The sequence below is a fragment of the Drosophila navojoa genome, chromosome 2 (assembly GCF_054131105.1).
Source record: "Drosophila navojoa isolate 15081-1374.11 chromosome 2, UAZ_NAV_1.0, whole genome shotgun sequence".
Taxonomy (NCBI): domain Eukaryota; kingdom Metazoa; phylum Arthropoda; class Insecta; order Diptera; family Drosophilidae; genus Drosophila; species Drosophila navojoa.
The window spans coordinates 31,604,066-31,628,058 of NC_142890.1; the positions used below are offsets into that span (position 1 = coordinate 31,604,066).

General features: G+C 36.7%; 4 protein-coding genes across 7 annotated transcripts; 2 read left to right on the forward strand and 2 right to left on the reverse strand.

Moving 5' to 3' along the window:
- Window positions 1–2,244: 2,244 nt before the first annotated feature.
- LOC149092470 (uncharacterized) lies at window positions 2,245–9,267 on the reverse strand. 2 transcript variants are annotated; one of them, XM_089256246.1, is made up of 3 exons: window positions 9,110–9,267; window positions 2,575–2,790; window positions 2,245–2,515 (listed from the first exon to the last, which is right to left on the reverse strand). In XM_089256246.1, the coding sequence occupies exons 1-2, from the start codon at window positions 9,142–9,144 to the stop codon at window positions 2,598–2,600; spliced, it is 228 nt and encodes a 75-aa protein (XP_089112372.1). In that variant the 5' UTR covers window positions 9,145–9,267; the 3' UTR covers window positions 2,245–2,515; window positions 2,575–2,597. The 2 variants fall into 2 exon arrangements, with proteins under 2 accessions (XP_089112372.1, XP_089112371.1); XM_089256245.1 differs by having other exon boundaries at window positions 2,587–2,790; window positions 9,110–9,250.
- A 5,607-nt stretch (window positions 9,268–14,874) lies between these two features.
- Window positions 14,875–16,444, forward strand: LOC115563961 (histone-lysine N-methyltransferase SETMAR). Its single transcript, XM_030387728.2, has 2 exons — window positions 14,875–15,589; window positions 15,648–16,444. The coding sequence occupies exons 1-2, from the start codon at window positions 14,920–14,922 to the stop codon at window positions 15,794–15,796; spliced, it is 819 nt and encodes a 272-aa protein (XP_030243588.1). The 5' UTR covers window positions 14,875–14,919; the 3' UTR covers window positions 15,797–16,444.
- On the reverse strand, window positions 15,820–16,612 carry LOC108658597 (lysophospholipase-like protein 1). The gene has a single exon (XM_018111258.3). The coding sequence runs from the start codon at window positions 16,559–16,561 to the stop codon at window positions 15,863–15,865; it is 699 nt and encodes a 232-aa protein (XP_017966747.2). The 5' UTR covers window positions 16,562–16,612; the 3' UTR covers window positions 15,820–15,862.
- A 265-nt stretch (window positions 16,613–16,877) lies between these two features.
- Keap1 (kelch like ECH associated protein 1) lies at window positions 16,878–23,675 on the forward strand. Of its 3 annotated transcripts, none has more exons than XM_030387726.2 (6): window positions 16,878–16,976; window positions 20,699–21,015; window positions 21,087–21,344; window positions 21,413–22,095; window positions 22,154–22,359; window positions 22,420–23,675. In XM_030387726.2, exons 2-6 carry the CDS (start codon window positions 20,707–20,709, stop codon window positions 23,184–23,186), a joined length of 2,223 nt encoding a protein of 740 aa, XP_030243586.1. In that variant the 5' UTR covers window positions 16,878–16,976; window positions 20,699–20,706; the 3' UTR covers window positions 23,187–23,675. The 3 variants fall into 3 exon arrangements, with proteins under 3 accessions (XP_030243586.1, XP_030243585.1, XP_017954302.1); XM_030387725.2 differs by having other exon boundaries at window positions 16,881–16,953; XM_018098813.3 differs by lacking the exon at window positions 16,878–16,976 and having other exon boundaries at window positions 20,826–21,015; window positions 21,069–21,344.
- Window positions 23,676–23,993: the final 318 nt, after the last annotated feature.

Consider the following 23,993-nt stretch of genomic DNA (forward strand, 5'->3'; position numbering starts at 1 on the left):
TCCCACACTTTATAGGTAGGTTATTTCATTTAATAATTGTGTTCCTATTTTTTTGTCCACTGTCACACAAGCAGACTTTTTGTTTTTATTTCTCATACACCATAAAATCATCAGGGTTATCAAGGCTTCAATGCTGTCATTGTTATCATTATACCCTGAACCCATTGAAAATGGGAAATCAGGGTATAATGGTTTTGTTGAAAAGTATGTAACAGGCAAAAGGAGGCGTGGCAGACCCCACAAAGCATATATATTCTTGATCAGCACGACGAGCTGAATCGATTTAGCCAAGTCCGTCTGTCTGTCCGTCCGTCCGTCTGTCCGTATGTTTGAACGCGTCGATTTCAGAAGATATAAGAGCTAGAGACTTCAACTTTTTTTTTAAATGTCCATATATATCACGCGCATATTGAGTTTTTCACTAAAAAACGATAACTCATTCCAATATTTTTTTATCGATAAAAAACCTTATCGAAGATCACTTAAATAATTATATCTCCTACATCTTTCAAGCTAGAGTCTCCAAATTTTAAATGTATATTAAGATGAATTTTATACAATTTCGGTTTTTGTCATAATTTACCCCCACCTCTAAATCCACCCCCTCACCCTCATCTTGTAAAATATGTATATCAAATACTAGAGACTTGTGTTTTTGTGCTTCGGTATACACATACATTTAAACATTATGATTACGTTCTAAAGTTTCATTACGATCGTACGTCTAGAAATTAAATTATTCCACAAATAAGTTCTCAAAATATTGCCAACACTGCAGCGCAACCAAAGCGCAAACGCCTGTATATGCGTGTGTGTGTGGGTATGCGTGTGTTTATTTGTATGTGTATGTATGTGCGTGTATTTGTTTGTACGCGTGTGTGTTTGTGTGCTAACTATTATTGAAATATCAGTTGCTTGTATGGTTCAGGGGATCTCGTAGTCGAGCAGTCTCGACTAGAGCTTTCCTACTTGTTTTCAATTAAACTTTTGCTTTTCTGTAAGGATTAACGCTTAAATTTATGAACAAAAATCTACTTTCTTCCAGTCATATTTCATTTTAGATTTAAAGCAATTTTTAACTGTTTTCATTTTTGTTTTAATGTGAATCATTGAGTATTATTTAGCAGTTATTAGAATTGAATTGAGAAATTTAAAGTAAGCCTAACTTAGCTTTTGGGCACACCTGAATCAGTCAAGGATCGTCGAGTAAGAACTACATATAGCCATTTGTAAAGTACTCTAATGATATTGTAAATTTGAATCTAAAGTTTATCCTTTTTTTTTAATTTGCCGTAAAAAGAATAACTTATGTGTGTTTTTCCCTCTTTTCTTATGGCTTCCTAAAGTCCTCAATTTTTTAAAATTCATAACTCTTATTTGCGGTCCCTGATTTAAACACATGAATAAATTTAAGTACGATGCAACCAGAGTTCCCGGGCCACTCACTCTTTGCATTTATGTATATGAATTATTTATGCAAGTTTCGTGACTCCTCTTAAAATATGATCAGGAGCTGTTAGCGTTAGTGTGTTAGTCCCTAAAGAATCGTCGCAAATTACTTAAGTAATAACTGCCATATTGACATAATAAATATGATCAAATGACCACAATCAGATCAAGTTCTTGTATATACAGATTAACAAATAAGCTATTGTGTACATATTCATTCTAAGAATAAACATTTATGATAGAAGCACCGATTTACTTAACACTATAAAGAAATAATATTTATATTTACATTTAATACACAATATGTTTGAGTTAAATAAAAATAAAGACCATATATAACTTTTTAACCGATTATTGACTATTTTCATTCTATGTGTCAACTACATATATTATGTGGTTGCCCGCTCTAAAACATTTAACAATTAAGTACTTTTATGCCGAATGCGACCCATCGGTTAAAATATCAATAATTTTGGATATGCCATGTCCTAATAAGCCGACTATGATAAAAGGTAAAATTGTTTTAAGGCGGTTTTTTATATAAATTTATATATAATTGTTCCTAAAGAGTCTACTGTTCTCAATTATATATTGTGAGGACCACGACTCAAGAGCCGTATGCAGGCGTTAGCTGGACGAACTTTGCACAAAACGAATATACTTTTTTTATTTCAAGACCGAGCAATAAAATTGTGAAACCGGAAAATTTACTTTTCTGTTTTTCAATTAAATAATTGAAGAGGTTAAACAATAATAATACAGTTTTCAATAATGCACAAAATTTAATGAGAACACTTATTTAAGATATTGTAAACTTTTTTATTGTATATAGACGATAAATGGAATAAATAAATTATTAGAGTTTCTCATATATTTTTATAAATAGTTATCAAAGCTTAAAAGTTATGCTCGTTTGTTGTCGACGATTTCAAAGAAAAGCTGCATCAATCGGCTCGTAATGTTGTTTTTGAACTGTGTTATTAGGTCATTAGGGTGGTCAGTTTGAAAAGGAAACACATTCCGTAAAAGGTAGTTTATTGAAGGCCATTTTTAAAACTGGTTGGCACTAGAAGTAAAAGAATTTTCAGAAAATTAAAAGTATAGTGGGTGAAATAAAATAATTACTATCATAAATACCTCTTAAGTTATTAATTTATGCCATTTTTAATCTTGTCGTACGTATTTTTAAGCCCGTCTTGAAGGTCATTTTTAATCTTGTTGACATCATGGTCATCCTGCTCATGGTAGTAAAAGAAATACACCAACAACCCAACAATAACAATGACCACAAAGAATGCACTGATTATCGACAGTAGCATACTAAGTGCGCAGCTGAAGCAGCTGAAAATAAGGAGGAGGTAAATATCAATCGATCAGCTGGAGAATATGTTATATCTTTGATAAATGTGTAAGTATTAATATTATGTAATCATGAATATATCATACACACTCACACAACATATTCATATTTTTACTGCATATAACTATCATATTTACATATATGTATGAAACAAATATGAATATACATATTCATATAATAATAAAATGTGAACATTTATTTTAATTTTGTTATACCCTCAACCCATTGTAAATGGGAAATCAGGGTATAATGGTTTTGTTAAAAGTATGTAACAGGCAGAAGGAGGCGTGGCAGACCCCACAAAGTATATATATACTTGATCAGGGCGACGAGCTGAGTCGATTTGGCCCTGTCCGTCTGTCTGTCCGTCCGTCCGTCCGTATGTATGAACGCGTCGATCTCAGAAGATATAAGAGCTAGAGACTTGAAATTTTTTTTCCTAGGTCCGTGTATATCACGCGCATATCAAGTTTATCTCTAAAAATCGATAACTACTCCCGATATTTTATTATCGATTATAAAACCTTACCTTAAGCTAGTTATTTAATTATAGCGCCTACACCTTTGGAGCTTCCAAATTTTATATGTAGATTCCTGTCTATTTTATATAAATCCGGTTTTTGTTAAAATCTACCCCCACCCCTAAATTCGACCCCTCACCATCACCTTTGTAAAAGGCGTATTTCAAGTAGTAGAGACTTGTGCTTTGGAATGTACATTCATTTGAACATTATGAGTATTTTCTGAAAGTTTGATTAAGATGGGACGTCTAGAAAATAAATTATTCAACAAATAAATGCGTTTAATATTGAACACACTGCAGCGCAGCCCAAGCGCAGTCGCTGCTTACTGCGCAGTTAGCAGTGCGCGTTCTAATACGTGCGTGTGTATGTATGTAAGTGTGCCTAAAAAAGGTGCAGAGTGATTGGAATATCAGACTGGAGGGTTCAGGGTATCTCCTAGTCGAGCAGTCTCGACTAGTCCTTTTACTTGTTATACCCTGAACCCATTGAAAATGGGAAATCAGGGTATAATGGTTTTGTTAAAAGTATGTAACAGACAGAAGGAGGCGTGGCAGACCCCACAAAGTATATCCATTCTTGATCAGGGCGACAAGCTGAGTCGATTCGACCCTGTCCGTCTGTCTGTCCGTCCATCCATCCGTCCGTATGTATGAACGCGTCGTTCTCAGAAGATATAAGAGCTAGAGACTTCAACTTTTTATACCCTGAACCCATTGAAAATGGGAAATCAGGGTATAATGGTTTTGTTAAAAGTATGTAACAGGCAGAAGGAGGCGTGGCAGACCCCACAAAGTATATATATTCTTGATCAGGACGACAAGCTGAGTCGATTTGGCCCTGTCCGTCTGTCTGTCCGTCCGTCCGTCCGTCCCTCCGTCCGTCCCTCCGTCCGTCCCTCCGTCCGTCCGTCCGTCCGTCCGTCCGTATGTATGAACGCGTCGATTTCAGAAGATATAAGAGCTAGAGACTTCAACTTTTTTTTAAAATGTCCGTATATATCACGCGCAGATCGAGTTTATCACTAAAAAACGATAACTCGTTCCGATATTTTTTTATCGATAAAAAACCTTATCGAAGATCACTTAAATAATTATATCTCCTACATCTTTCAAGCTAGAGTCTCCAAATTTAAAATGTATATAAAGATGTATTTTATACAATTTCGGTTTTGGTTAAAATTTACCCCCCACCCCTAAATCCCCCTCACCCTCATCTTTGTAAAAGTCGTATATCAAATACTAGAGACTTGTGATTCGGTATACACATACATTTTAACATTATGATTACGTTCTGAAAGTTTCATTACGATCGTACGTCTAGAAATTAAATTATTAAATAAATTCTCATAATATTGCCAACACTGCAGCGCAACCCAAGCGCAATCGCCTGTATATGTGAGTGTGTGTATGCGTGTGTTTGTTTGTATGCGTGTGTGTGTGCGTGTATTTGTATGTATGCGTGTGTGTGTGTGTGTGCGTGTGTGTTTGCTAATTATTTGTGAAATATCAGTTGCTTGTAGGGTTCAGGGGATCTCGTAGTCGAGCAGTCTCGACTAGAGCTTTCTTACTTGTTTTTTTAATGTCCGTATACACAGCGCGCATATCGAGTTTATCACTAAACAAGTAAGAAAACTCTAGTCGAGAGCGCTCGACTAGATACTACCCTGAACCAAACTAATAGAAAAGCACATTGGGTTTGAACCCGAGACCTCGTGATCAAGCGCCGCGCTTTCTACCTTGACGCCACCCTCCTTTTCTGATTTTCAATGTCAAAACTGAAATAGATTCACTGCTGCAGCGCCATCTACCAAATCTAAGTCAAGCTAACTGCTGATGTGACTTTAAGAATGTGCAAGAACAACCAAACTAATAAAAACGTTAAAATTTCAATTTCGATTTTTGAAAAAATATAAGAGAAATTTAATCAAATATATACAAGTTTTGAAGCAATTAAAAGAAAACTACAATACGCCCAGCAGGATTCGAACCAGAGACCTCGCGATCGAGCGCCGCGCCGTCTACCAAGACGCCACTCCGCTGTCATTATTTGCAATGTCAAAACTGAAAACTGAACTAGATTCACTGATGCAACGCCATCTAGCAGAACTAAACGAAACTAACTGCTGATGTGATTCTAAGAATGTGCTAGAAGATATTTGAATGTATGTGTGCACACGTATTGGAAAACTGCTGTTGCTGCAGCACGTGCGTTTGTTAATTGGCCAAACACATTGTTATTTTTATACCCTGAACCCATTGAAAATGGGAAATCAGGGTATAATGGTTTTGTTAAAAGTATGTAACAGGCAGAAGGAGGCGTGGCAGACCCCACAAAGTATATATATTCTTGATCAGGACGACAAGCTGAGTCGATTTGGCCCTGTCCGTCTGTCTGTCCGTCCGTCCGTCCGTCCGTCCGTCCGTCTGTCCGTCCGTCCGTATGTATGAACGCGTCGATTTCAGAAGATATAAGAGCTAGAGACTTCAACTTTTTTTTAAAATGTCCGTATATATCACGCGCAGATCGAGTTTATCACTAAAAAACGATAACTCATTCCGATATTTTTTTATCGATAAAAAACCTTATCGAAGATCACTTAAATAATTATATCTCCTACATCTTTCAAGCTAGAGTCCAAATTTAAAATGTATATTAAGATGAATTTTATACAATTTCGGTTTTTGTTAAAATTTACCCCCCACACCTAAATTCACCCCCTCACCCTCATCTTTGTAAAAGTCGTATATCAAATACTAGAGACTTGAGCTTTGGTATACACATACATTTTAACATTATAATTACGTTCTGAAAGTTTCATTACGATCGTACGTCTAGAAATTAAATTATTCAACAAATAAGTTTTCATTATATTGCCAACACTGCAGCGCAACCCAAGCGCAATCGCCTGTATATGTGAGTGTGTGTGTGTATGCGTGCGTTTGTTTGTATGTGTATGTGTGTGCGTGTGTTTGTTTGTATGTGTGTGTGTGTGCGTGTGTGTTTGCTAATTATTATTGAAATATCAGTTGCTTGTAGGGTTCAGGGGATCTCGTAGTCGAGCAGTCTCGACTAGAGCTTTCTTACTTGTTTAACGTCGATTGACTAAACCGAATTTAATGAAACTTCGATAAGGTTTTTTATCGATAAAAAAGTATCGGAATGAGTTATCGTTTTCTAGTGAAAAACTCGATATGCGCGCTGTATTTACGGACATTTAAAAAGAAAAGTTGAAGTCTCTAGCTCTTATATCTTCTGAAATCGACGCGTTCAAACATACGGACGGACGGACGGAAAGACAGACAGACGGACAGGGCTAAATCGACTCAGCTCGTCGCCCTGATCAAGAATATATATACTTTGTGGGGTCTGCCACGCCTCCTTCTGCCTGTTACATACATTTTAACAAAACCATAATACCCTGATTTCCCATTTTCAATAGGTTCAGGGTATAAAAACGATAACTCATTCCGATACTGTTTATCGATAAAAAAAACCTTATCGAAGATCAGTTAAAACATTCTATCTCCAAATTTAAAATATATATAAAGATGTATTTTCTACAATTTCGGTTTTTGTTAAAATTTACCCCCCAGCCCTAAATCCAACCCCTCACCATCATCCTTTTAAAAGTCGTATATCAAATACTAGAGACTTGTGCTTCGGTATACACATACATTTAGACATCCTGATTACGTTCTGAAAGTTTCATTACGATCGTACGTCTAGAAATTAAATTATTCAACAAATAAGGTCTCATTATATTGCCAACACTGCAGCGCAACCCAAGCGCAGTCCTTTCTTTCTTGTTACTATTGTTATATACTAAGGAAAAGTAAATTGAATTTCGATCATTTATAAGATATAGGTTGTAATGGAGAGTAATGAAATAATTAATAATTGTTCCCCTATTTATCGATCATTATGTATTTTTACAAAGACAAATTATAAGTTTAATTTATTTATTAAAAAGTAACAGGACATGCCTTGATGGCTTTTGATCCTGATAAGCTATTTACATATCTATTTACTTTATGAGGTTGTATGTGGTGGTTTCTATGAATTACGCACTCTGTGGCAAAAAAATAAAGTGGGTGATATAAAACTGGAAATGAAATACAGTAAATGCTACCCTTGGGCACGCGAGCTTGTTGTTTTCTGGGCGCTTATGCATAAAAATGTCAAATTGGTGCCCAGCTGGCGGCCAACTGAATATTATCCTGGGTGTGTGCTACCACAAAGGATAGCGGCACAAATACTACATCATTATGCTGTCTCGCCTGAGTGGAGCCGAGACGAGCTGGAGCCAGGCGAATACGCAATACGCATTTGTAATAGAGATACCAAAACATGAGGTGTATGTACACATACATATATAAATGTGAGAAACGAGGGTTTCAGTGCTCTAGGAATTATTATATATATAATCTGTATGTACATATGTATGTATTTTTCATAGTTACTTCATATTTGCTCTCCTGCAATAATGTTGTATTGTCATGAAATTTCCATTTGAATTTAGCGTGGTATGAACTTTGCGTCATTGGGCAACATCAACAGTTTAGTAGGCTAACATTAATGGTTATACTCATATATAATATCTCAGATTTAATTTGATAAAAACAATCAGCTAATTTATTCAACACAATTATTCAACTTATATTTTTTTATAATATTTATCATAACTTCAAAAGTTTCTAAATATATTTCATATTCAAATATAAAACAAATAAGATAATAAGGTTATAAAAACAACTGTAAGGAAACGACTAGTAATATTACGAATTTATATATTAAGAAAATTATACATGATATAAATACGTTACAATCGCAACCGACTGCATAACAGTTGCTCCTGGCTCAGATCAAACATATACTATTTTCAAGAATACATGCAAGATATTGCGCTTCCCTATGTATTAATGATCGTACTCTGTTTACGCTAAGACTGTAATATTTCCCATCAATGGTGCTGTAGAATTAATATTTCCATATGACGCCGGTCCATTTGAACATATATGTACATATATGTATATATATAGCTAATAAATAATTCCTACATACAATTCTGAGATATTTGTATGTATATTTTAGCTTGTAACATTAATTCTAACTCTTAAGAAATTTACGCTACCAATATTCATAATATTGTTTATGTGATATGTGCCTATATATGCATGGGATTCTGACAACACTTAATACACATGTCTCACAATTTCGCCGGTATTTTTCTGTTTATGTATACCGAATATAGAACTGGATATAAAAACATATCTGTTTATTTTTCTTATCTCATTTATGTATGTATAAATCGTTTCCTTTATATTATTCCTTTATATTATTGCATATGTGACAACCAAACACACATAAATATCTACAGGAAACAGATGTTTAATCCATTTAAACGAAACACTTAAATCATTACGATCACAAAATTTCTATTTAATTTTACAAACATTAAAATATATGTATATATATGCGTGCATGTATTATGTATTTATTTGCTGCATTATATGTAAGTACATATGTATGTATATGTACATATATGTATGTATGTATTTATGCCTTTGTATATTATGCATGTACAAAGATTCGTATTTTTATGTTCTCAAGAATAATGCGTTACATACAAATATCCATGTACGCAGACGTTTTGTATTCACTTCCGCACGTACATACATAGATACATGTGTATGTACGTATTTATTTACATATGTACGTATGAACATACGTACTTAACAAACCAATTTGTGAAACATTTGTATCAATATAAACTTACCAGCATGCAACGTTTCCGGCTAAGCATTTGCACATCTTAAGTTATTTATTTAAGCTTTATTGAAGTATAAGTAAATAGGCAGCTGCGTTTTTTCGGAAGAACGAACGCACTCCAACTTCGTGCACTCTCGCAACACACACAACGCACCACGCCTGAGGATGTGGAGACACTGAAAACGAAAACTGTCTGGTAGCTACTCAGCGATTTGTGAGAGAGATGGCGGTATATGTATATCATGCTCACACATGTATAAATACATGTGTATGTATTTATATGGCATATGCAAGTACGGTTTAGTGATCGGAGTCATGGCATAATAATGAAAGGTTGACTCGTGCTACGCTACTTTTAGGTACTATCACTAACCAGAGAACACATAGACTAGACAACTAGTGGAAAGCTTTTTGCACGCTTTTTCTGGGAGTTTAGCACCCCAGACTGCTTTGAATTCGCTCGGCGAATTACTTTTAGGCTCGAGCAACGAAAATATACGAAAGCACAATCATTTCGCTTCACGCGCTCGACCGAGATGGTCAAATGTTGAACAAAAGATCCCTCTATGCTCAATTGTTCCCCTTGCTCTCTCTCTCTCTGTGCTCTTTGCTCTCTCAAATGTGTATATGTGTGTATGCATGTGAGCACAAGCAGCAGCTCTGAGCTGCCAGCTCATGAAAATTGAAATTTCTTCGCAGCAAGAACCCATGCCTTCCCTTCTGTGTGAAGAGTATACTGAACTTATCAAACCGTTTAACAAGCTCGTACAACATATGTATATGTGTTTTCGATATTACTTGTGGGAAGGGTATAAAAGCGTTGCTGCTCATCATGAAAATGCTTTCGCGACGAATGTGCACGCACACACTCTCCCTTGCTACATGTATTATGAACATTTGTGTGCCTGTGTGCATAGCTCTTGCTGTCTGCAGCGATTTCAGAGCCCCGAATTCGCATTTGGTAGATCTTGTGAACTTCTCACACATGCATACATGCATACATGCATATGTTTGATTGTGTGTACGCAGGGGCCACGATACTCACAAATGATGGGGTGGGTGATCATTGTAAAAGCATTTGACTGCCTTTGTGCCTTTATACATATGTGCGTGTGTGTATGTTTATGTATGTTTGCATTCGACATGAACATTGGCGTGTGCCTACCTCAACTTAGAATTGTGTGAAGGATTTTGGGCTTGAATTGAACAGGCGCGCTTATGTTTAAGTACCTGATTTTCTGTCAATGATCGTGGGTTTGCCTATCAGAACAATTTAGTACCTGATTAATCCCAGTGGGCAAAATGGGATGCGATTTTGGAACCCATGCACTTGTGCACACATACATATGCAGGTCAATTTGACCCTTTTACAAAATATTAATCCACGTACAGGTCAAATTGAACCTTTTTAAAAGGGTGCCCAATTCAAGCCCAAAATCCTTCACACAATTCTAAGTTGAGGTAGGCACACGCCAATGTTCATGTCGAATGCAAACATACATAAACATACACACACGCACATATGTATAAAGGCACAAAGGCAGTCAAATGCTTTTACAATGATCACCCACCCCATCATTTGTGAGTATCGTGGCCCCTGCGTACACACAATCAAACATATGCATGTATGCATGTATGCATGTGTGAGAAGTTCACAAGATCTACCAAATGCGAATTCGGGGCTCTGAAATCGCTGCAGACAGCAAGAGCTATGCACACAGGCACACAAATGTTCATAATACATGTAGCAAGGGAGAGTGTGTGCGTGCACATTCGTCGCGAAAGCATTTTCATGATGAGCAGCAACGCTTTTATACCCTTCCCACAAGTAATATCGAAAACACATATACATATGTTGTACGAGCTTGTTAAACGGTTTGATAAGTTCAGTATACTCTTCACACAGAAGGGAAGGCATGGGTTCTTGCTGCGAAGAAATTTCAATTTTCATGAGCTGGCAGCTCAGAGCTGCTGCTTGTGCTCACATGCATACACACATATACACATTTGAGAGAGCAAAGAGCACAGAGAGAGAGAGAGCAAGGGGAACAATTGAGCATAGAGGGATCTTTTGTTCAACATTTGACCATCTCGGTCGAGCGCGTGAAGCGAAATGATTGTGCTTTCGTATATTTTCGTTGCTCGAGCCTAAAAGTAATTCGCCGAGCGAATTCAAAGCAGTCTGGGGTGCTAAACTCCCAGAAAAAGCGTGCAAAAAGCTTTCCACTAGTTGTCTAGTCTATGTGTTCTCTGGTTAGTGGTACCACTGACCAGAGAACACATAGACTAGACATGTAGAACAAATTTTTCTACACCTCGACACTGTTAAGTTGAGGGACCACTATTCTTCGTATTTGCTCGGCTCGGTCGCTGGAGGTTCAAGCAGTGAAAATGCTGCACGTCAAAAACAGTGCGCTATGAGCGCTCAATCGAAATGGTCACGATTCCGTATGAAGCACAGCTATGTGCCATTTGTCCTACTCTCTCTCTCTCAGTCCCTCTCTCTTGCTCTCTATGGTCGCTGAAATCATCACTCTCAGCCGCAAACAAAAATTTCAATTTTTGTTCGCGACGATCCCAGCTCTTTCCGTTTGTGTGAAGGGTATACCAAAATTTGTAAAGCGTTTGCCACGTTCATACAAAATGCTAGCTTTTTCATGATAATTTCTAAAAAGGGTATGAAAGCGTTGATGCTCATAATGAAAATATTTCCGCGATGAGCATGCACACACACACTCTCCCTTGCTATATGTACTATGAGAATTGGTATGCTTGTGTGCGAAGTTCTTGCTGCCTGTAGCAATTTTAAGTCCCCGCGTTTGCATTTGGTTGATCTTGTGAAATGCTCACATACATACATACATATGTATATATGTACATTTGATTGTGTGTACGCATGCGATGCGATGGTCACAATTATGGAATAGCACTGTATGTATGTATTTATGTAAGTAGCTGATTAACTAAAGTGACAAGTGCATATGCCAATTCTTTGTGGCACTGTGACCGGCGAATAACTCATACTGTATGTGTATGTGTGTAGTATAGTTACTGGCGGGTAACTCGCGCTTATATTTAAGCACCTGGATTTAATTTTAATGATCGTGGGTTGGCTATCAGAAGGATATCAGAATATATTTACATACATATACAGGTGCATGACAATAAAAAAAAATTCTAAAAAGAATTGGCATATGCACTTGTCACTTTAGTTAATCAGCTACTTACATAAATACATACATACATACATATGTATGTATGTATAAGCGCGCCTCTTCATTTCGAACCCAAAATCATTCAGACAATTCTTAGTTGAGGTAGGCAGCCAAAGTTCACGTCCCATGCATACACACAAGCACGCTAAAGTTCACGTCCCATGCATACACACACGCACATGTAATGGCAAATAGGCAAACAAATGCTTCTACAAGTGCTATTCCATAATTGTGACCATCGCATCGCATGCGTACACACAATCAAATGTACATATATACATATGTATGTATGTATGTGAGCATTTCACAAGATCAACCAAATGCAAACGCGGGGACTTAAAATTGCTACAGGCAGCAAGAACTTCGCACACAAGCATACCAATTCTCATAGTACATGTAGCAAGGGAGAGTGTGTGTGTGCATGCTCATCGCGGAAATATTTTCATTATGAGCATCAACGCTTTCATACCCTTTTTAGAAATTATCATGAAAAAGCTAGCATTTTGTATGAACGTGGCAAACGCTTTACAAATTTTGGTATACCCTTCACACAAACGGAAAGAGCTGGGATCGTCGCGAACAAAAATTGAAATTTTTGTTTGCGGCTGAGAGTGATGATTTCAGCGACCATAGAGAGCGAGAGAGAGGGACTGAGAGAGAGAGAGTAGGACAAATGGCACATAGCTGTGCTTCATACGGAATCGTGACCATTTCGATTGAGCGCTCATAGCGCACTGTTTTTGACGTGCAGCATTTTCACTGCTTGAACCTCCAGCGACCGAGCCGAGCAAATACGAAGAATAGTGGTCCCTCAACTTAACAGTGTCGAGGTGTAGAAAAATTTGTTCTACATGTCTAGTCTATGTGTTCTCTGGTCAGTGGTGGTACTATCAAATAATTGTTTTGTTATTGTATATTAATTGTACAAATTTATGCACAGTATGTGCATACATATATTTACATGGTATATATGTATGTGTGAATAAAAATATATACAAATTATAATTTAATTTCAAGCATATACAATTATAAATATAATTATAAATTTAAGAGAATAGACTAAGAGTACCATGTTCAGTTTTGGTACAATGAGCTAAATATGGATTGTGTTTCGGTACACAAAACTAAATACTATCACTAACCAGAGAACACATAGGCCGGTTAGTGATACTATTTATGAATTGCATTTGCTGCCTGTGTGAGTGTTACCAGACTCTTTCAAATGAAACAAAGAATGCCAGCTAGAAATAAAGGACAAGACACAAGTGGGTTTGAAGCTTGAGATACCAACTGTGGTAAGCTCATTTATATCAAACGCCACCACAACAACCATCACACGCTTTCTACAAATGGTAAAAATTAACGAATAAAATTGAGTATTTATAATATTTTAAATATATATATACATATATATAAATATTTTTGTTTTAGATAATAAAATAGCTTACGCAGTTTAATAAAAAAATTGTGTTTAAAATAATATGCTAATTTTTGGACGTGTGTAAAAAGAAAAATTATTGAAAAATTATTGCAATTTTTCTTCTTTTCTTAAATTATGTTGTATAGTGTGATTTGTATAGACAAAGGACTCTGACAAAGCGGGTAGTATGTGCAGTTGTATATATGTATGTACATGACCACACACACGCATATTTCTGTAAATGTAAGGTGTAAGTGCTGCGCCTGCGAAAATGGTAGAATCATTAAACGATGAAACGGCTATAGGAAGTTTATGCTTTGAGCCCTATTTGTATGTACTTGCGTGCAGCTATTACTTTATGCGTGCCTGGTAGATGTTGAACAAATCGATGGCCACAAATAGGTTTTCAATTTATCGATTTTATTGGTTTGCAAATTTGTGTTCGTTGATGATAGATGGATCATAACAAAATTAACGGTATTTAAAAGCAACGCTTCAAATGCTCCATTTCCCATATACATACATACATATATACATTTACAAATATTCATTCATCATAATTTTTGTGTTTTATGACTAATACCACTATACCACTAACTCTGGTTAGTGCTATTACTAAGTAACTAATTAAGTAACTTTTTTGCTCAAGGTTTATATCATTTATATTTTATATAGTGCATTTGTCTTTTTGTCCATTTATACAGAAATAACTTATTTTATATAATTATGTTGTTTAGACATGTCTCGCCGGATATCTCCTTTTGCGGTACTACTTATAGAACAGACTTTCCTGATTAAAGAAGTCACTTAAAATGAAGTACAGGACATTTATTCAACTAACACTTTTGAGTAAACTTTCCTTTCTTTTTCCAAAAAAATATTTTTTAAAATAATCATTCAGCTAAAATGGATTCCAAACATTAAATTGTTTCGTGCATTCAAATATAATATACAATTGTATCTAGTATTTAGTTAAAATGATATCAAACTCAAAATTATAATGCGCAAGGAAATAAAAAAAAATAGAAAAGGCTCCATTTCAAAGGCTTCATTTATTAATAAATACCAATTATATTTGTGTGACCGCTTGTGTATCGATATATCGATGTTTCGACGTATCGACGTATGCAACTTTGTATTTGATTCTTGCAATGAGGAAATCAAGCCGAATGCAACAGATGAATGAAGATGGCAGCATTAATTGAAATTGAAGATGATTACGACCATATGGAAAATGTGGAGTATATTTTAGAAAACGTACTCATGCCTGACGACGGAAGTCCAGAGTTCAGACACCTACAGGATGACTACAATTCGCATCTGACATTATCATGTAAATGCTCAAACAATAAAAATTGCTGCAATAACATTGATTTTTGTCACAAGGGCGGACTTAAATACATGCGTGTGGAGGACGAATTGGTGGTCATTCCAAGTGAAAGTCAACAATTTCGATCTATCATTGAGTGCAACGAGCTCTGCGAATGCCAAATTAGCCAATGTCTTAATCGTCGAGTGCAGTACGGGCCGCGCCAAAAACTCGAAGTTTTCGAATCGTCATTATACAAATCTAAGGGCTTACGGACTACCGCGTATATCCCTCGTGGGGCTTTCATCTGTGAATATGCAGGTGAGCTTTTGACTCCATCAGAAGCTCAAAGGCGCATTAAAATTATTGATGAAAGTTGTCAAATGAATTACATTTTATGCCTTTATGAGCATTCTAAGACACGGTTAATTACGATTGTAGATCCCTCTAAACGTGGAAATATCGGTCGCTATCTAAACCATAGCTGTCAACCTAATTGCAAGATTTTACCTGTACGAACCAACTGCCCCATACCAAAGATTGGTGAGAGATTAGTCTACCGGCTAATTAAATTTATAATATTTGCTTGAATCTGTTGCAGGGATCTTTGCTAAACGTGATATATTCGCCAATGAGGAATTATGTTTTCACTATGCTGGAGAAGATAATTATAATGGAATGCTCAATGGAAAACCTTGCCTATGTGGTTCCATCCATTGCAACGGATTCATTCCAAATACAGAAATTTAGAAAAAATAGAATTTAAATCAAATCATTTCATAACATTTATTCCAGATAAATTGGAGCTACATTTAATCAAAGTTTATTGGCGATTTCACTACTTAAGGGCGGAAGCTTTTTAACTATCCATTCCTGTAGGTCGAGAAGGGAGCTTCTTTTCAGTTCATGCAGTGTGTTCTTTAGAGGTTTAAATGTGCCAGTTACACCCAATTTTTGTAGGGACTCAAATGTCTCTAGCCCCCATTCCAGAGGAACCAATGTATCGCGCTCACCGTGGAACATACGAAGTTCCGGCAGTGCGCTTTGTGTTGGTTTTTGGCTTTCCAGAGATTCGTACACCACGGACTTGCGATTAAGGAAAGATGAGTGTGCAAATACACCGGCCAGCCCAGTATTCAGATGGTAACCGGCGTGTAAAGCTAGGGCACCGCCCATTGAAAACCCACCGACAATTATGCGACTCAGCGGTATGCCAAGGTCTACTTCTTCCTGGATTAGCTTATTAACAATCTCATAGCTCTGCGCCATGCTCTTTCTGCTTTCTTGAGCTGCTATATTCACTGATCGTCGATCGAACCAAACTGTGGAAAGCTGCCCATTTAATGGAGTATACTTTTGCGTTGGAGCTGTTGGGTATATCAATTTTATGTGCGAAAGGTTAAAGTCTCGGCCAAGTAAGAAGTGGATCCATTCTATTAGATTCGGTCCGGTATCACCGGAGCCGTGGAAAAATATCACAGATGCGCTGTGTTTTCGTATAGATAATGCTGCCATAATTAAAATGCAAATATTTTAATTGGTTATGCGTTAAAATGATAAGCTCGCAGGGAAAAATTTGGTATGACTACTTCTATAAAATACGAATTTACTTATAATCGGTATTAATAAAATACTGAAAAACATTGCTATACCGCAATTAATCTTGATAGAAGATGAAATATGATTTGAAATGTGGAAGCATTTTTTTATAATTGTGTTTTTTTTTTTAAATATGCTTTAGACGACAGTTATCAAAATCACATGCAATTTTCAATTTAAAAAATTTTAAATATAAATTTTCGAGGAATACCCGTATGGTATTTTGGGTTATATGGTTACTCTGAAATGATAGTTGAGACTTGCGTCAAGTTGTGGTCGTGAGTGTTGCTTACGAATAATAACAAACGGTATTATTATTTATAAATAAAATGTAATTAAATGCAAAAGAGTTTAATATATTCAGTGTTACTTAATTGAGTATTTTTCAATCAATTCTGTATAAAAACGCTTTGATATGCAATAAATCATTGAAAATAATGACGCAAACGTTACCAACATATTAACTAATTTATCAGCTGTTTGATACACATAACAAAATTAAATAATATTTGTACACGTGATAGCAATACACTCTCAGAATTTATATTTGCAGCATAATTAAAAATTAATACAAATCCGCAAATTTTATATGAATATACAGACAATAAGAATAATTCATGGGCTCCAGATTATTTGCAAACGAATTGAGAAAATCAACAAGTTGTTGGCGCTTAACCGCAAACCTGCAGCAATTACATCTGTAATTTACATTCATATGAACCTTTCGATTTTAAAACGTCTTTACAGTAATAATAACAAAAGTTTTTCACTCTCCGCTGTACTATTTATTTTTATCCCAGGCATTTGTTTATGCATACGTATGTGTATGCGAATACCGTAAATGTATGCAAGCAACTGAGCATGTGTGCATTTGTGCATGCTCAGCATGATTTGACACTATTTCTCCCTCTCTTTCATTCCCACTATGTATATATGTATATGTGTTTATCGCGCATTTGGTTGAGATAACGTGAAGGGAACTCCTCGCGCTCAAGATAGGCGTATTTTTTGCAGACTCATTCTAACAGCGCGTCACTCTGGTATACTTATGTGTATGTGTGTGTGTGTGCAATAATATAGACGTATTTCCGGCACGTAGCTAATCTATATACATACATATACATATGTATGTAAACATGTACAAATTTTTCGAAAATTTTCTAAACTGTCTTTTATTATAAGATTGGATACTCTCTAATAACCTACTTAGTATTTGTACGTATATCCGAAAATCTATAAACAATAAATACGAAATATACGTTTCCATTATATTTTCATAAATTAATGATTTCAAATAAAAACAATTGAAATATCCCAAGGACTATTATACCTAACAAAAGTGTCTGGATGGTTTGAAATGTCTTGTTTGTGTATATTATATTCATATACGTATGTACATATGTGTAGATTCTGAGTTCAGCTAAAATTGTTTTTGGACTTTACAAATTGATAACTATTTAACAGATTTAAGTGAAGTCAACTTTTGTTAATCATTTTGTTGACTCACAATGGTCGTTTTTGCTATATAAGTTTAACGTTGATTTCTCGCTTAGAATCATGACATGCATTTTACTTTTAATAAATGCTTCACATTTAATACCCTATAGTTATCGCGAATTAGCGAATAACAATTAATTTCAATCTGTACGATAATGTTATGAAATGCCTTTCTTTTTTTACTATCTCTACAGACCATTCTAAAATTGAAAAACTTTAAATTGAATGCCGTATTTGATATGTACATAACTAAAACCTAAAACTTAGCATTCCACTGCTACCTGTCACCTGTTACCAGTTGTATAGATTTGTATTAAGAGGATGATATTGCAGAAATTTGCTCGCTTCGATTCTGGCGTACGCACAATCAGTCAATGTCGAAGGTGCTAGCTCATCAAGCTGATCTCTTTCAAATCGTGTGGTGATAGTTTTCATTTTCCTATTGCGCACAGAACTATGAACTACAGATATGAACCCAATGAACAACCCTCAAAGAAGAGGTTATAAAATTAGATTAAAATTAAAAACCTTGTGAGATATACATAGTTTTAATTAAATGTCTAGAAAGTCAACATGAAATCATGGTGATATTTTAAAATAGGTAGGTAGTACCTAGAGTCACGGAATGATAAAAATCCTTTTAACTTATAGTAAAAATCTTAGAACGAAAAAAGGGTTCTTCAAAGCAAAAATTTGGTTCGGTATTTTTTCGTGTAGTTGGACTTTGTTCATACCTGGGGTAGCGCTGAGTGGTCTTATCGCGAAATTTTTTGTTTAGAACGACAGCGCGGTCGAGCTGCGACAAATCCGAATTCTATACAAAGGAGGAAAGTCTAGTCGGGTGGATGCAGCTATTCTATATTGCTATACTGTGATGTAAAGTAAAAGACAAAAGACTTCGAATCTAGGTGCGATTACCAATAATGGGTATTCCATGGTCGCACATTTCTTACTTAATTTAAAAGATATAGATCCGTAATCTATTTTGGTTTCTCGTATCATATTCTGAACAAATACGCATATGAGAGTCCAAAAATGTTGGCCTGGAGCATGCCTAAAGAAACTGAACAGCAATTCAATATATTAATATTATTATAACCTGAACCCATTGAAAATGGGAAATCAGGGTATAATGGTTTGGTTAAGGGTATGTAACAGGCAGAAAGACTCATTGCATTTGTCCATCCGTCCGTAAGAACGCCTAGATCTCAGAAGTTATAAGAGCTAGAGAGCTGCGCCCACTCATGTATACCATACGCAGTACAAGTTTGCCTTATTTTTTTTTCGATAAATCACTCGATAACTTTTTTTATAGAAAATTTGATTTGGTTTTTTCAGCCTCATTTGAATACTTTTAGACCTGGAGACTTCAGATTTACTGTGTATATACAGTGGCTCACACCTTATTTCGTGCAGCAGCATAGTAAAACTTTGAAACCGTATTCCCGCTAAACCAGTAAAGATATAAAAAAATTTAAATGAGGTCTTATTTATTGGTTATTCAATTATTTTTCTCTTATAAATAATAAAATTTAAAACTAATGAAAACTAAAAAAAAGGCCTTTTCAATGTCACAGCTTATTTCGTACACTTCACTTTCAATGACTTTATTGTCCAAAAATTCTTAAATTAGAATATTTTTACCTCTTTGAATCGTGATTCCATCGAGTTTACTCATTTTCGGGTGATTCCGCTGGAGATTTTTGGCCAATCCTCCAACAGGACCGAATGGCCACACCAAATTTTGCCCACAAATTTTCTATAACGTTCAGGTATGACCACTTGGCCAGCGGATTTACCACATTTGGACTGTTCCAGATCAACCAGGACTAGTCAATACCCGGTTTATTGTTTTGGTCATTTGCCTGATGCAATCGGGATCGCCCTTCTAGACCCAGTTTTTCTGCATTTTGGAGCAAATTCTTCTTTAAAGAGGATAGGTACATGTTATTGTTCATATTACCATCAATGAAAACTAAGTATCCAACTCCCAAACCCGACTTGCAGGCCCAACCATGCAACAGCCACTGCCATAGCTCATATTTGGTTTTAGCTGCTGATCTTGGAGCTCAGTATTTGGTGGGCACCAGGTACATTCCTTCCAATCCTACCCATATATATGCACATGAGTCGAAATTTAATATATTTGCATCGGATAGGTTCCAATATGATAGCCGCTAAACAAATAAGTGAAAAGTTGACTTCACTTCATTTAATTGTAAAATAATTTCTTTTATGGACGGACAATCTAATTGAAACTTTCAAGACGTAATCATAACATTACAATGTTTGTACATTCTAAAGCATAACTCTCTAGAACTAGAAATATGTTTTTTACAAATTAGTGACGAAGGAGGCGTGGTGTCCCAAATCTGTAAACATGTTTGTTTCAGCATATGTACAGTGGCTCATTTATTAAGGAAATTTCGGAAACTAGAATAGTAAGAGCAATATTTGCAGAAGCTCACGTGATCGTCAAACACATGCATACATATTATTGCACACCATAAGGATATAACCCGATTTGTCGTTTATGGCTATCTTCTCTACTTGCAGACATAGAGATGAACGAAGACTCTGACAGATGTTCCCTTTCAACACCTTGCGGTCGTTTCGACTCTGCACGGGCAATAGACGACCACGATGCGACAGACGATGACATGACCTTCTGCATGTCAAACTACGCCAAGGAAGCGCTAAAGATGATGTTCATGATGCGGTCCCATGGGATGCTCACAGACGTTGTGCTCGAGGTAAAGAAGGAGCTCTTTCCCGCACATAAGGTGGTTCTCTCTGCCGCATCTCCGTACTTTAAAGCCATGTTTACTGGAGGACTGAAGGAGTCCGAGATGTCGCGTGTGCAGCTCCAGGGGGTAAGTAGAGTCTAGCTACATAGCTAAAGCTTATGTCTATAATGGATGAACAGCACGGTCATCTTTCCTAGGTATGCCCGACGGCAATGGCGCGTATTCTCTATTTTATGTATACTGGACAAATACGCGTCACAGAAGTCACCGTGTGTCAACTTCTACCTGCTGCAACCATGTTTCAGGTGCAGAATGTCATTGATGCGTGCTGTGCGTTTCTGGAGCGGCAGTTGGATCCAACCAATGCTATCGGCATTGCGAATTTTGCCGAACAACACAGCTGCAGCGAGCTGCAGAAGAAAGCAAACTATTTCATAGAGCGACACTTCATGCAAGTATGTTACGAGTGGTAAAAGATTCCATTTGTATTATAGAATCGTGATAATCTTTGTACGAATCATAGGTGTGCCAGGAAGAGGAATTTTTGCAGCTGTCCGCCTATCAGTTAATAGCGCTTATAAGGCGCGACGAATTGAACGTGCAGGAGGAGCGCGATGTATACAATGCTGTCCTGAAATGGGTGAAATACGACGAGGACAATCGCCATTCCAAAATGGAACACATTCTTGGCGCGGTGAGGTGCCAGTTTCTAACGCCCAACTTCCTTAAGGAGCAGATGAAAAACTGTGACGTGCTCCGCAAGGTTCCCGCCTGCCGCGAATATTTGGCCAAGATCTTCAAGGACTTAACATTACACAAGTGCCCAGGCGTGAAGGAGCGTACGCCAAACACGACGCGCATGATCTTCGTCGCTGGCGGATTTTTCCGTCATTCTTTGGATATATTAGAAGCGTACAATGTAGATGACAAGACGTGGACCACCCTACCGAATCTGCGCATCCCACGTTCCGGTTTGGGAGCGGCATTTCTTAAGGGCAGATTCTACGCAGTGGGCGGACGAAACAATAACATTGGCTCTTCATACGACTCCGACTGGGTAGATCGATATAGCGCCATTAGTGAAACGTGGCGGCCCTGTTCTCCGATGTCTGTGCCGCGTCATCGAGTCGGGGTGGCAGTCATGGATGAGCTAATGTATGCTGTTGGTGGATCTGCAGGAATGGAATACCATAATACTGTTGAATAGTAAGTGGCCTATAACACACACAAAATGGCAGCCATTGTTTTTATTTGTGGCTTTTAGCTATGATCCTGACCAAGATCGATGGACTCTCGTCCAGCCCATGCATTCCAAACGCTTAGGCGTTGGCGTTGTGGTTGTCAATCGCCTGCTTTACGCCATTGGGGGCTTTGATGGCAACGAACGCTTGGCCAGTGTAGAATGTTATCATCCGGAGAACAACGAATGGAGCTACTTACCTCCTCTGCAAACGGGTCGCAGTGGAGCAGGTAAGTTCACTCTATAATCTACATAATGTAAATGAATATATACTGTGAATATTAATGCAGGTGTAGCTGCCATTAATCAGTATATCTACGTCGTGGGTGGCTTTGATGGCACTCGGCAGCTAGCTACGGTAGAGCGATATGACACGGAGAACGAAACTTGGGATATGGTAGCACCAATACAAATTGCACGGAGCGCTCTTTCGCTGACCACACTCGATGGCAAGCTGTACGCAATTGGCGGATTTGATGGCAACAACTTTTTGTCAATTGTAGAAGTCTACGATCCGAGATCGAACACTTGGGAACAGGGCACTCCATTAAACTCTGGTCGCTCTGGCCACGCTTCCGCGGTTATATACCAGCCCTCCTGCGCCTCCACATTTATGGACTACGAAGAAACAGTAATACCCAAGCGTGACGACAGCAATGATGAAAGGCAGAACGACTCCTCTCAATATCCGTTTGGAGGCAGAAGCCCAACCTTTACAGGCATTCCATCTAATATGCAGTTTCACGCATCTTACGGAGCCGGCGGGTGCCATAATTGCGAATCAAACATGAAACCGAGTGACAATGATTTGGCGGCCTTAAGTATGAGAAATACTGCTGAGGAATTTGTCAAACAGTCTTGTTATATATCAAACATTCGACTGTTTAACGATAACTTAAGGAATCGGGATCCTATGGATAGCCATTGCAAGAGTTCGTCCTCAAATGTTGTCAATGCACAGAGACGCTGCATATTGAGCCCAATGTGTATAGCCATGCAAAATATAATAAATAAGAGCTTGGAATGGCACTATAAAAAGATCACACCAACGCCATGACAATTATTTGAATAACTGAAAGTGTTTTTGTGAAGCCAAATAAGCCAATTTCTAGAGTGTAACAAATCACATATATACTATTAATATTCCATTTCGTTAATCATTCCAGCCGAACATGTTAACATACAAGCGTAGCCTAGGTGTGCACTTCCATAGTTGAACCATTAATGACTTAACTCGTTGTATTCAAAATATATTTAATAGGTGATTGTATGGATGTATCTATTCATACGAGGATATGCAATATAACAAGATGCCTTTCATTAGTTAGGTAGATTAACTAATATCATAATATCGTATAATGGATACTGTGGTTCAATAGCTTGTACAAACCTCTTAGAATATATTATTATGGTAATTAATAGGATGTAAGCTTTAAATAGTTAATTACTGATATCTATATACATATCTAAATGAATTTGCAATAAATATGTACAATTTTTAATCAGCGGCTTATGCCACTCAATTGACAAAGTGATCGATAAACTACTCAACAGTTTTTTTTTTTTTTTTTTTTTTTAACATGAATAAATTTTTTTTGACAATTTATAGAAAATGTATGACAAACTTGCTTTGACTTCATCTGCCTTTCCGCTGATGAAGAATATTCAGAATTGTACAAATCAGGCATCTCTAGTCAGTATTTTACTAAACTGATATAATTTCGAAATTTGGCTGTAGTGTTAATAAAACGTCTGGGAGTAACCAATTGACATCATGAACCTCTGTTTCCAATCAATGATATGATAGGATATTGTATTTTAAACATGAGTGAAGCTTATTGATATTTTGATATTGTGCATATGC